The following is a 14,229-nucleotide window of genomic DNA, read 5'->3' on the forward strand; positions in this document are numbered from 1 at the left end:
AAGGCCAAGCGAATCTCCCTTTCACGGCATTCTATGCGTGATACTCAATGTCGTATTCTGATAACAGCATCTGCCAACGGGAAATTCTCCAAGTTAAGGCAGGCTTTTCAAAGATGTACTTGATTGGATCCATCTTGGAAATCAAATAAGTAGTATGTCTAATCATGTACTGGCGGATACGCTTGGCAGCCCAAGCCAAAGTACAACAGGTTTTCTCGAGCATGGAGTAGCGGGATTCACAGTCAGTGAATTTCTTGCTCAGGTAGTAGATGGCATGCTCTTTTCTTTTTGTCTCGTCTTGCTGTCCAAGGACACAACCCATAGAATCTTCTAAGACGGTTAAGTACATTATCAAGGGTCTTCCTTCCACTAGAGGAGACAAGATGGGTGGTTCGAGCAGATATTCCTTAATGCTGTCGAACGCTTTCTTACAATCGTCTGTCCAGACGCAACTTTGATTTTTCCATAGAAGTTTGAAAATTGGAGCACAAGTTGCAGTCATGAGATATATGAATCTCGAGATGTAATTCAAACGTCCAAGAAATCCTCTAACTTGTTTCTCGGTTCTGGGTGAAGGCATTTCTTGAATTGACTTGACTTTGTCTGGATCTACTTCAATTCCTCGTTTGTTGACGATGAAACCAAGGAGTTTTCCTGAGTAGACACCAAAGGTACACTTGTTGGGGTTCAGGCGAAGCTAAAATTTCCGTAAGTGTTGAAATAACTTTGTCAGATTCTGTACATGATCTTCCTCATTTTTTGATCTGGCAATCATGTCATCCACTTCCTTATGCATCATGTCGTGAAAAAGTGTAGTCATGGCTCTTTGATAAGTTGCCCCTGCGTTCTTTAGTCCAAAAGGCATAATGCGGTAGCAGAATGTTCCCAGGGGGTGATGAAAGCTGTTTTCTCCATATTTTCAGGTGCCATTCTAATTTGGTTGTATCCCGAAAATCCGTCCATGAATGAGAAAACTTTGGATTTTGCTGTACTGTTAACCAACATGTCAATATGTGGTAGAGAAAAGTCGTCCTTAGGGCTAGCTTTGTTCAAATCTCTATAGTCGACGCACATGCGGAGTTTTCCGTCTTTCTTAGGAACGAGAACAATGTTAGCTAACCACTATGGGTATTCTGAAGTGACGAGGAAACCGGCGTTGATTTTCTTTTGAACTTCGTCTTTGATTTTCATGGCCATCTCCGGATGAGTTCCTCTCAATTTTTGCTTGACCGGAGGGCATTCTGGTTTCAATGGTAAGTGATGCTCCACTATACTGGTATCCAACCCTGGCATATCTTGATAAGACCAAGCGAAGACATTTGAGAATTCTTTGAGCAGTTGTATCAAACTCTCTCTGATCTCTGAACTGAGCGAAACTCCAATCTTAACCTCTTTTCTGTTTCCATCGGAACCAAGGTTAACGATCTCTAGAAGCTCATTGTATGAACTGAGTGAAATTTCCTTTGATATTTCTTCGTCTTCTTCTTCCTCCGCCTCGAATACAGGAAACCCAAAGCTTGGAGAAGTCATACGATCATACGTTTCAACAGGGTGTTTTATGATTAATCTGCATATGTGTGATGATTTTTATTTAGACAACGAGGGAAGACTCGGTGTATGCAGTTAATGGAATGTTTTGATGTTTTTTAAGGGTGCTTTTTAGGATTACCAATTTCCGAAAAAAGAAAAGGGAAAAACTAACAAAGGAACAAAATGACATTTTTATTTATCGACAGTCACTTCTTGAAACAAAGACCCTATAAAACAAAACTCTATTGCTTTGGGCGAAGCAAAGAGGGACCTTTTCCTAAGAAATAGTAAAATGCAAATCCCTATGAAACATCTCTTCACCTTGGGCTATGGAGAGGACAATATAACGATGAAAGTTCCTACTCAGGAGTGCAAACAACAGTCGAAACTTCAACAGCCGTCCAATAGTGGCGAACCCCAATGTGCACTAGGTAATCTAGCACCTTAGGCTTGAGTTGGCTTGTGGTAGGTCTTGATTTACCAACCACTGTCTTTGTAACACTTAGACGATCTTCTTCCGCTTCAGCAGACTGAGCTGTGTGAGCATACCCATTTCCAAATGGAGTATGTCGGACTTTCTTTTGAGGAAACTTCCAATCTTCTGAATGGAGAGACTCGTTGTCGGAGACACTTTCGATACCATCCTCTTCTGTATTTTGGTCTTGCTCTTCTCCCAAGATGGCATTGACTAGGTATGTGAACTCTAAATCCGTAGCCTCGGAAGGTGACTTGGGGATATAATCCTGAATAATGACTTCACCAGTTGATGATGATGAATAGCAAGGTTTGTATATCTCTTTCGGCTGAGTAAGGTACTCATAATCAATGTTCCATCAAGTCGGAACAATGTCTTCAAGAGAGATTTTTGAACTTTCAGGAGTGGAGTATTTTACCATGTAGTCGAATTTTCCGCTTGGTTCTCCCAATGTATCCCAGGTTTCTTCGGGGATAGGAGGAACTTCTTCTGATGAACCATGACTTCTGGTGGTGAAGTTGTTAGTAACTTCGTCACTACTTGGTTGAGTCTTACTTTCAGATCCTTTAGTCGGATAACAGCAAGGTGAATCAGACTCTGGTAGGGAGACATATCCTGCTTTGTGAAGATAGGATAGCCATTCCTCTTCATTCGTGTTTTCCATATCGATGGTATTGACCGTTTGTTGAACAGGTTGAAGAAAACCTCCACTGCGGAAAGTTTCTTGGATTGGGAGAACTACCTCAATTCCTGGAATAGCCTTTGATGATGTTGGAAAGAATCCAACTCCTGTTATGTTCTTGTTATTGGTAGGAACATCAATGTGCCCCCAACCACTGGTAGTGCCATCCTTTACAACTTGGATTGCATCTTTGTAGGAAGAGATTGACGCTGCTTTCTCCTTTCCTTTTTCCTTGTTCGAGGAAAGTGCTTGGAATTTAGTGCCAGCGACTTCTTTTGGTTCTATGTCGGAGAATGATGACAGCTTACTGACGATCAAAGCTCGTTCTCCATATACGGTTACCAATTTATCATTTCGTATGAACTTCAGTTTCTGATGAAGTGTTGAAGTAATTGCCCCAGCCTCATGAATCCATGGGCGACCTAGCAAACAACTGTATGCTGTCGGGATATCCATAACTTGGAAAGTGATTTTGAAAGTATGAGGTCCAATAGTTATGGGAAGATCTACTTCTCCAAAAACTGACTTCCTTGATCCATCAAATGCTTTGACGATGACGTGACTGTCCCTTAGCGGGAAATCCTTGAAGGATAATCTTGACAATATTGATTTGGGCATGACGTTGAGAGAGGATCCATTGTCTATCAGGACTCCTGTGAGAACATCACCCATGCATCTAACTGAGATGTTGAGTTGCAAATTATGGTCCACTCCTTCTTCAGGAAGATCTTCGTCACAGAAACTCAGGTTAGTTCCAGCGGAGATATTGGCAACGATGTTGTTGAATTGCCCCACGGTAACACCGGTTTCTACGAAAGCTTGTTCAAAAACTTTCTGTAGAGCTTCCCTATGAGCTTCAAAACTCAATAGTAGGGAGAGAACAGATATCCTAGACGGAGTATGTAGCAGCTGATCTACAATGTTGTATTCACTCCTCTGGATTAATTTAAAATTCTCATCATTTTATTTCGCTTGAACAACATTGGTAGGATGATTATCTTGCTTATGTGGTGCTTCTTCCGACGGCTTCTCCATATTTTCTGTTGTTCTATTGAAGACTCGTCCACTTCGAGTGACTCGACCAACATTAGCAATGTTGACAACAGACGATAATGGTATTTCCTTACCATTTTCAATGAATGTTGCATTGTACTTGTATGGTATAGCCTTGCTGGACTCATACGGTATAGGACCTGGTAAGTAGATGACTAACGGAGCAATTGCTGTCTTCCTGCTGTCATACTTGACATGCATTGGTTCAACTTGATTAATTTGAGGAGATACTGTAAAGACTTCGTCATCTTCTCTGTTGGCAAGAATTATAATGGTATTGTCATCCATTAGTTTCTGAATATCGTTGCGAACGCGCAAACATCCTCGTGAATTTCTTCGACAGATTCTGCATCTACTGTAAGGATGGAAATCCGTTCCAAAGTAGGCAAGTCCATTTAAAGTTTTATGGAACCTGACTACTGATCCTTCGAGATCTTCGACTTTGTAGATCTTGTATTCTCCTGGACATCCTTGAACCATGTTGACGTCGTATTCAGTTTTGACTCGGATGTGTTGAATCCATCCTAAGTCCATTTGCTCTTGTAATGCAGCTTGAACTATATCACATCCTTGATTATTCTTAGGACAAATTTCACATGTGAAGTAGTCGTGAGGTGGTATGTGGCCGTACCCAGCTTGTCTAGCGTGCATTTTGACGAGATTTTCCCCTATCTGACGAATGTCGTAGATTTGAATGACATTAGGGTGTTGATCTATCAGATTTACTGAAGCTTCTTTGTTCCGCGGCAAAGGATTTGCTTGGACGTTAGGATTAGTATCTTTGAAGTATAGCATTCCGCTCTTCACTAATCTTTGAACGTCGATCTTGAAATTGAGACAACTCTCTATGTTGTGACCTGGTGCCCCCTGATGATGGGACAAGATTGGTCCGCCTTGAACTAAGGTGATGATTGATCGGAAAAATAACAAGTGTACTATTTTCACCGATGTAGTAATAATGGGTTTTACCCCAGGTATTGATCACGAGGATTGCGTGGGAAATACAAATTATTATAAGGAGTCAATTAAACAAAATATCATAGGGGTATTTTTCTAATATTGAAATAATAGAGTTAAAATAAATAAGCTGAAAGTAGATTTTGAGCTTTTTAGTATAATTGTAGAGTAATGCCAGGTTAGGTGTATGATTTGCCTTATAATGACTTTGTAAAAACATATCTCTTCAACAAGTTCATGAAATGTAACTATTTGTTCTTAAGGATGTTTTCCTAAGTCCTTAGTGAAAACCTTTTGGTTTGCAATCCTATTGCCTAAGTCCTTAGAAACAAAGGTTTGTGAACCAAAGATATAAATGATCAAGAATATTCAAATAACCTTACGGTATCCCTAGTCCTAGGTGATAACCCTAAGATTTAATTGTTTAAAAACCTTAACAACCGTAGTCCTACAGATCGTTAACCATAGATCAATCCTTGTTTGGCCGACAAAGAAAGCATAAAAACATTAAACAATTAAATTTCAAAACATGAATACTTGATTAAAGAAATACGTAGATCATAGTCATTACAATAAAAATTAGGGACACCCCCCTGGAAATGGGGGGTTTAGCCTCTCATAATATTCAAGAAACCAAAATCAGAAAGTTTAGACATTTACAAAAGATTAGGAGAACTCTGATCTTCAATGGTGTCCACCGTTGAATCTCTTCGTCTTCCACAACCTTGATAACGCTATCTTGCTCTCTTCTGGAATTCTTTCGTACGATCCAAAAAGTTTTTAAAATAACTTAAAACATAAACCTAAATAGTCTCCATACAAGCTTTTAGTAGTACAAAGTCAAAAGTGCCCCTGGAATAAGTTTGAGTGTCACAAGACCCAAATAATGGTCATTCACGCGCCTGCCAACACGGGCCGTGCTCAGGCACACGGGCGGCCATGTTGGCCCCCTAGAATTTCTATTGGCAGATGCAGGCCACCAACACGGGTCGTGCTCAAGCACACGGGCGGCCGTGTTGCCCCCCTGGAATTTCTATTGGCTTTGCTCTGTGTTCTGACACGGGTCGTGTGCTGAAGCACGGCCGGCCGTGTTTGACCCCAGACTTGTGATTTTTCATCTTTCTCTTGCTCTTCCTTCTTCCTTGATGCTTTGGCACTCAAGATGCTTTGTTCAAACCTGCAACTTGTACACAACTAACCAAACGGCATAAAAAGAATCTAAATAACTTAAATAAATAGATAAAACCAACAATGAAAAGAACAAACAAACAAAAAGCAAGAACTTAAACATTTTTCTACGAAACTCACACCAAAGTGTTACCAGATTGATAGATATGGACCGAATGCATGATACAAATTACATGAAAATGGTGACCGATCACAACCCCAAACTTATCTCATTGCTTGTCCTCAAGTGATGCAAGAGACATTTATAGAGGTCACCCTAGATTCTTACTTCCTCAATGTCACCGATGTTATTCGCATAGTGCTTCTACCTTCTTGATCAAGCTTCCAGCACATTACACCAATCTTCTATCGCATTTTCACATCAGAGTATCCCTTCACCTGCAAGCTTTCTCACAATCTCACCAAGTCTCTCGTGGTTAAAGTGTTTCACTCATTAACCAAGACATGCAATATCAGCTCTTAGCTTCGAATATATTCTACTTTCACTGCACAGACAGAGTTCACACACTATTTGTGGTCTTTTTCGGATGTAACGGAGCTTAGGTACGGTGGGATAGACAAAGAAAGAGGTGTACTAATGGTTTGTGGCTCGATATTCCCGTCGTGTGTTTTCTCTTCTCTCTTTTTTTCTTTTGTTATGCATGAGAAATTTTTTTTTTCAAGGGATCTATATCCTTAGACTCATCAACCCATTCTTTTTGATCTGGATGTTTTTTCTTGTTCTCGAGTCTATTTGTTTAGGCAAGTGCTTTTGCTCTTTTTTTTTATATGACATCTAAATGTCTCACTTTTCGTTTGCCCTTGCCTCTTCTACATGATTGACCCCAAACTTATTATTTTTGCACAAATTAAAAAGAAAACAATGCAACATGAATACCGAGCAAGGGTACGGATAGTTTGGCTTCGGGTTAATTTATGTGGTAAAACAAACAAAGGGATATGGCTCAAAAGGGTTTACAACGGATAAGAATTATCAAAGGTGGTTGTGAAGGCTCATGGGTAAACAAGCAAGTGCCTCAGTGTGTGTCCTCATATCATAGTGTGTCAGCAGAATAAACGCAAAACCAGAGTGATAAAGTCATACCTGGATGCCCTCATGATGAATTCGCATTATTTGGTTCTAATATACCTCACCATGTTGGATAAATTAGCTTGCAGGTTTCAGACTACTCCTAGTGTCATACAATTTCTTTTTGGTTCAAGTGCCATCCACTCTTTTCAATCTAGTAGCGACACGATGCGTCCAACATGTACTTTTCTCCGATGACATCAACTTCCAGGGTGCCTTGAAGAAACAAGTTTAGGTTGTATCTCTCATCCACTTGCTATAGTTGCATCAGTTATTCGGTGGTTGTCAATCAATCTTGTAACAAACAAAGAAGAAAAAAAACAAAAACATACCACACAAAGCCACAAAAAAAAAACAAAAACAAAGGAAACAAAAACTAGATAATTAAAACAGAAACAAACGAAAAGGACCCCTCCCCCACCTAAATTGAACATTTCCCCAATGTTTCAGCCTCAGTGCGGAAAGGACTCACAGTCTACTGCGGAGGCGGGTGCTGAGGTGGAAAATGCAACATCATCTGCTGCATCATTCGTTGGATATCATCAATGGCAACCCCTTGACGGAGTTGCTCTGTCACAATTCTCTCAATCTCTACACCTTGGCGAGTTTGTTCGGCACGGAATTGCTCGACATCTAAAGGTGTCCAGCCAGCAGAAGAGGATCCCTCACCTTGATGACGTGAGGTCCTAGTACGGGGAGCAGCCCTCTCCCTCCTTGGTGCATCCTCGTCCATTGCCTCATCTGCATACACAACATCATCTCGTGCTTCCTCTGGGTTAACGTCAGTATATAACCAATTCACACTATTATCAACATTAGTTTTTTCAGAATTCGGTAATCGTAACAATTTGCGAGACCGGCTTACAAACATGTGGCCATTTCGAGATGGTTCGAGCATCCCTTGTGTGCACAGAGCATTTAGATCAATTTTGTGCAATGCTTGCAACGGGGTCTCACCATCCATTACTGGCCGGTATCCACACCATTCAGCAATTTGAGTAATCATTCCTCCTACATAAATACCACCTGAACTGGCACGCCCCATGGTACCTAAATGATCTGCCGCAAACGCAGCCACATTCACTGGTTCCTCATTAACCATAGCATACAGAAGATAGAGCTCTCTTTTTGTTGCGACACCTGTGCTGTCACCTCGCCCGAACAAAGCAAAAGCCTACCCCTTTTGTGCATAACGAAAGCATGGGTTCTGGATCCAAGAGGCCTTAGCGGTTCGGGCTTCATATTGTGGTAAACCTGTAATAGATGACCAAAAAGAAGAAGCAGAAAACTCATTTGGCACTGCCCCGTGTCCCACTAAAGGTAACCGGAGGCATTGTCCAAGTTGAATTACAGACATAGAGTGATCCTCATTATAAAGCCGAAAGGTTAGAGTACCAAAATATTCAAAAGAGTGCCCAGTCCAGTTTTTTTCCAAATTAAATTCCACAGAGCTTAGAAATTCTAAAGTAATGCGCTCGTATGTGGGTGCATCATTGTGCATGAATTCAAGAATCCCTAAATTATTAAACATTTGTGTCACATCATCTAGGATTCCTAATGTATTCATAGTGGTATCACACGCATACCTAGTGGAAACAAGCTTCCTAGTCAAGAGAGTCTTGTACCTTTGGACATGCTCATCCTTTTCAAAAATGATGTTGTGTGCATTCGGTGTTCGGCGAACTCTTTGTTTGGGCCTTGAGGATTCGACAACAACGGCCTTTCCTCTGTCAGCTTTCTTTGGGGGCATAATGGGTACCTGAAAAATTAGCGAAAATTGAAAGTTGGAGAAACGGAAAAAGATTACCGTCACTGTGTACAGGGCGAAAAACGGCCCAACTTTTGTGAAAGAAGAAGTGGATTCGGAGCTTTGATGATGGAGAAAAGTGAGGTTGAAGATTGATGGAGATATGGAGGTTTGGAGGAGAGTAGGGTTTTTGTGAGGAGGAAGATGAAGATGCTGAGATGTTTATATTAAAAAGGTGTTTTAAAATGCGTGGGGCCCACAAAAAATCAGAATTCCTCCCAAGATTCTATTTTTTTTTCAAATCTGCGCACAGACACACGGGCCGTGCTCCCACGCACGGGTGGCCGTGTGTCCTCTCTGGTTTTTTGTGTGAAGGAGGTTTCTTGTCAGCACGGGCCGTGTGCTGGAGCACGGGCGGCCGTGCTTTTCCCCTGTTTTTTGTATGGGGCTGCTTCTCAGACCCCGCACGGGCCGTGTGCTGGAGCACGGGCGGCCGTGTTTGAGTGTGCTGTTGCACTTCTCCTCTTAATTTCTTTGTGCCTTTCTTCACACATTTTTCTTTTTGGTGATCTCCCCTCCCCACTCCTGCATAAAACATACACACACTAACAAAACAAAATAAAAAGTATTAGTGAACCCGTGGGTTGCCTCCCACGAAGCGCTGCGTTTAACGTCGCATGGCTCGACGGTCGCTCATCTCATCATGCGAGATGAACGTGTTCGAGTGTGATAGCTCCTTGTCCAGGATTGTATGGTTTCAACCTTTGGCCATTCACTTTGAAGGTGTCTCCATTGTTATTATTCCTGAGCTCAATAGCCCCTGTAGGAAATACTTTGTGCACTACAAAAGGTCCCGACCATCTTGACTTTAACATCCCAGGAAATAATTTTAATCTGGAGTTGAACAACAGCACCAGTTGCCCTTCCCAAAATTCTTTCTTCTGAATCTTTTGATCATGCCATTTCTTTGTTGTTTCTTTATAAATTTTGGCATTCTCATAGGATTGATTCCGAAATTCTTCTAATTCATGGAGTTGAAGAATTCGGGACTCTCCAGCTTTCACAATATCATAATTAAGGAATTTGGTGGCCCAAAACGCCTTGTGCTCAAGTTCGAGTGGTAAATGACACGCTTTACCATAAACCAACTGATACGGGGACATACCTATAGGCGTTTTGAATGTTGTTTTGTATGCCCATAGTGCATCTTCAAGCTTAAGAGACCAATCCTTTCTCGAAGCGCTGACAGTCTTTTCGAGAATCTGCTTGATTTGTCTGTTCGAAACCTCTACTTGACCACTGGTCTGAGGATGATAAGCAGTTGCAATCTTGTGCTTAACATTGTACTTCTTCAGCAAATTCTCCATCAACGTGTTCAAGAAATGGGTGCCTTCATCGCTTATGAGTGCTCTGGGAACCCCTAATCTTGAGAAAATATTGTTCTTTAGGAAGTTCACTACCACCTTAGCGTCATTTGTAGGTAAAGCTACTGCTTCTACCCACTTAGAAACGTAATCCACAGCTACAAGAATGTAGTTCTTCCCAAAGGATGGTGGGAAAGGTCCCACGAAATCAATCCCCCACACATCAAACAATTCCACCTCCAGTATACCCTTCTGAGGCATCTGATTCCTTTTTGAAATATTCCCCGTTCTCTGACACCTGTCGCATTCTTTCACAATACTTTGGGCGTCTTTGAATAACGTGGGCCAATATAAACCAGATTGTAAAACTTTTGCAGCTGTTCTATCACCGCTGAAATGTCCTCCATATTCGGAGTCGTGGCATGCTTTTAGCACATCCCGTTGTTCCTCCTCGGGTACACATCTTCTTATTAATCCATCGAGACCCTTCTTGTATAAAAACGGATCATCCCACAAGTAGAACCTGCAATCATGTAAAAACTTTTTTCTACGGTTATAGTCAAAATCGTCAGGTATTATTCCACCTACCAAATAGTTCGCATAGTCTGCGAACCAAGGCACACCAATAACAGCGAGGATATGTTCATCAACAAACTCGTCCTTTATTGGGCGCGTATCTTCAATTTCTTCAATAGGTGACATGCGAGACAAGTGGTCGGCTACAGTGTTTTCAGACCCTTTCTTGTCACGAATCTACACATCAAACTCCTGAAGGAGCAAGATCCATCTTAGCAACCTTGGTTTAGAATCCTGTTTGGCAAAAAGATACTTCAAAGCAGCATGGTCAGTATAAACAATGACTCTAGAACCCAACAGATATTGCCTGAACTTATCAAAGGCATAAACAACCGCTAGCAACTCCTTCTCAGTAGTTGCATAGTTCATCTGTGTAGGGTTCAGCACATGACTTGCGTAGTAAATAACATGTAATAGCTTTTCTCTACGTTGTCCTAGAACCGCCCCAACTGCAATGTCACTGGCATCACACATGATCTCAAAAGGTAGAGACCAATCCGGGGCTACAACAATTGGTGCCGACACTAATTTTTGCTTTATAGTATCAAATGCTATGGCACACTCTTTATCGAAAACGAAGGCTTTGTCTTTAACTAACAGTGTAGTTAATGGTTTTGCAATTTTGGAGAAATCTCTTATGAACCTACGGTAAAAACCCGCGTGTCCTAAGAAACTTCGAATACCTTTTTCGTTCATGGGTGGAGGCAATTTCGCTATGACTTCTATCTTCGCTTGGTCAACTTCTATTCCTTTGTGAGAAATTTTGTGACCCAAAACTATACCTTCACGTACCATGAAATGGCACTTCTCCCAGTTAAGGATTAAGTTGGTTTGTTGGCATCTTTCTAAAACAAGAGCAAGGTTAGTCAAACAATTATCAAAAGACTTACCAAAAACCGAGAAATCGTCCATGAATACTTCCATATGTTTCTCAAGCATATCTGCAAAAATAGATTGCATGCATCTCTGAAATGTGGCTGGGGCATTACATAACCCGAATGGCATTCTTCTGTAGGCGAAAATACCAAAAGGGCATGTAAATGCGGTCTTCTCTTGGTCTTCTATGGCAACAGCTATCTGATTATACCCCGAGTATCCATCGAGGAAACAATAATAGTCGTGACCCGTCAACCTTTCTAACATCTGGTCGATGAAAGGTAGCGGGAAATGATCTTTTCTAGTTGCTAGATTCAATCTTCGGTAATCTATACAGACTCTCCACCCTGTAACTGTTCTTGTGGGAATCAACTCATTCTTTTCATTCTTGATTACCGTAGTTCCACCTTTCTTAGGCACCACATGCACTGGACTTACCCATGAACTGTCAGATATTAGATAGATCATCCCTGCGTCCAAGAGTTTTACCACCTCCTTTCTAACCACTTCCTTCATCGCTGGATTTAGTCGTCGTTGAGGTTGGACAACCGGTTTGTGATCATCTTCCATTAAGATTTTATACATGCAAAGTGTTGGGCTTATTCCTTTCAAGTCTTCAATTGACCATCCAAGAGCACTTTTATGCTTTTTAAGGACTTTGACAAGCTTATCCTCTTGAAGGAATTCAAGGTGAGAACTTATGATAGCCGGGCACTTACTTTCAGTGTCTAAAAAGACGTATTTCAGGTTCTCTGGTAATTGTTTCAGTTCAGCCCCCTTCTTTGGTTCGTCTTTACCTCCTTCCACTAAAGGTTGCCTTAGATCCTATCATCGGTTGTGTTGAGAATTTTTTACAAATGATGTTTCCATCATGGCTAAAACTTCACTGTCCTTTTTGTCAATTATTTCTTCCTCTTCGAAGATTGATAAACTCAGAACTCTTTCCAAAGGTAGCTTCTGTGTTGTCAAAGAATTTTCTTCATCACAAATTTGCTCAATTACCTCAATGTGTTGACTCGTGGCAACATCATCCTTGTACTTCATAGTGTTTCTCACATCAATCTTCAATTCGTCATCATAAACTTTCAAAGTCATTGTACCCTCTTCTATATCGATCAAGCATCTCCCGGTTTCCAGAAAAGGTCTTCCCAAAATGATTGGTATCTCTTCATCTTCGGGCATCTCTAGAATAACAAAATCTACCGGAAACACGAACTTGTCGATTTTCACCAACACATCTTCTACCACTCCGTAGGGTCTTTTAACGGATTGGTCAGCAAACTGAAGTGTCATACGAGTATCTTGTAATTTACCTATTCCCAATCTTTTGTAAATGGATAAAGGCATAAGACTCACACTTTCCCCCAAATCGATTAAAGCTTTCTTGAAAGATCTATCACCAATTGTGCATGGAATCGTTACTGAACCTCGATCTCTCTTTTTAACTGGGATCTTCATTCCCTGCAAAATAGCACTGCAAGTTTCAGTTAGAATAATCGGGTCACTGTCGATTGTTCGCTTCTTTGAAATGATATCCTTCATGAACTTCGCATATGTAGGCATTTGCTCCAGTGCCTCTAAGAATGGAATATTTAGCTCAAGTTTCTTGAACATCTCTAAAAACTTTTCGAAGTTTTTCTCATGTTGTTCTTTCTTCTTATTCCTTGTGGGGAAAAGAAGTCTAACTGCTGGTTTAGGTGTAGCAACTTTTTCTTTGACTACTCCTTCTTCGCCTGTGACCTCTTTTCTTACTACCTCATTTTCTTTAATCTCCACATCTACTTCAATCAACATATCCTCTTCATCAGAATTTTTCTCATGTGATTCCTTCGATTTATTGCTCCTTGTTATCACAGCGTTCACATGATTGTTGTCTCTGGGATTAGTAACCGTGGCACTTGGTAAGGTGCCCTGTGGTTGAGTGTTGGTCATTTGTTGTGCAATCTGACTCATTTGAATCTCCAGATTTTTGATTGAAGCTCCTGTGTTCCTAAGAGTGCTCCTAGTTTCCTCTTGGAATTGAGAATTGTGGGCGGCCATCTTTTCAAAAGCAATTTCCCAATCTGCTTTCTTCGGTACCTGTTGTTGACCTTGAGTTTGGAACTGTTGTGGGTGGTGCTGGAACTGTTGATGATATGGAGGTTGTTATTGTGGAGGTCTGTATTGTTGCATCTGAGCTGGAACTTGGAACTGGGTTGATCCTTGCTTTTGAAAGTTTCCTTGTTGATCCTTCCATGCAAAGTTAGGATGATTTTTCCATCCTGGATTATATGTATTGGCATATGGATTGTTTTGCCTTAACATATGAATCTGTTCCACCTATTCTTGTGTTGCCACACAATGCATAGCAAAATGTGGCCCACTACATATTTCACAAACAACGGAGGTAGTTGGCTCAACTTGAGCTACTTTCTGTTCACCAATGTTCATCTTCTTCAATCTTCTCTCTACCTCAGCCGCAATTTGTTCTTCCATTTTAACTACCTGATCAGCAAGCTTCAAATCAATTTTTCCTTCTGGTTGGCTCATAGCGCGGTCATATAACTTAATTTGCTCATTGGCGGCAATCGCTTCTATGATTCTCTTGATACCAGTGGTTGTTGAAAAGTTAGTTGAGCCACCGGCAACAGTGTCGATAAGCTGTTTTGTCTTAAGTCGGAGACCATTAACAAAAGTCTGCATTTGCTCGGTTGGGTCCATGTTATGAGTAGG

At 41.1% G+C, this 14,229-nt stretch overlaps 1 protein-coding gene across 1 annotated transcript; it reads right to left on the bottom strand.

The window, feature by feature from the left end:
• Positions 1-9,402: 9,402 nt before the first annotated feature.
• On the bottom strand, positions 9,403-13,557 carry LOC131604543 (uncharacterized). Its single transcript, XM_058876976.1, has 4 exons — positions 12,721-13,557; positions 11,956-12,342; positions 10,862-10,875; positions 9,403-10,588 (listed from the first exon to the last, which is right to left on the bottom strand). The coding sequence occupies exons 1-4, from the start codon at positions 13,555-13,557 to the stop codon at positions 9,403-9,405; spliced, it is 2,424 nt and encodes an 807-aa protein (XP_058732959.1).
• Between the last annotated feature and the right edge of the window lie 672 nt (positions 13,558-14,229).

The sequence above is a fragment of the Vicia villosa genome, linkage group LG5, assembly GCF_029867415.1.
Source record: "Vicia villosa cultivar HV-30 ecotype Madison, WI linkage group LG5, Vvil1.0, whole genome shotgun sequence".
NCBI classification, from domain to species: Eukaryota; Viridiplantae; Streptophyta; class Magnoliopsida; order Fabales; family Fabaceae; genus Vicia; species Vicia villosa.

Excerpts from the sequence above, each read along its gene's own strand:
- LOC131604543 (XM_058876976.1), bottom strand. The coding sequence starts at position 13,557 with ATGGCCGCCCACAATTCTCAATTCCAAGAGGAAACTAGGAGCACTCTT. Across the intron at positions 12,343-12,720 it reads TCGACAAGTTCGTGTTTCCG|GATCTAAGGCAACCTTTAGT; the intron begins GTAGATTTTGTT and ends AACCGATGATAG.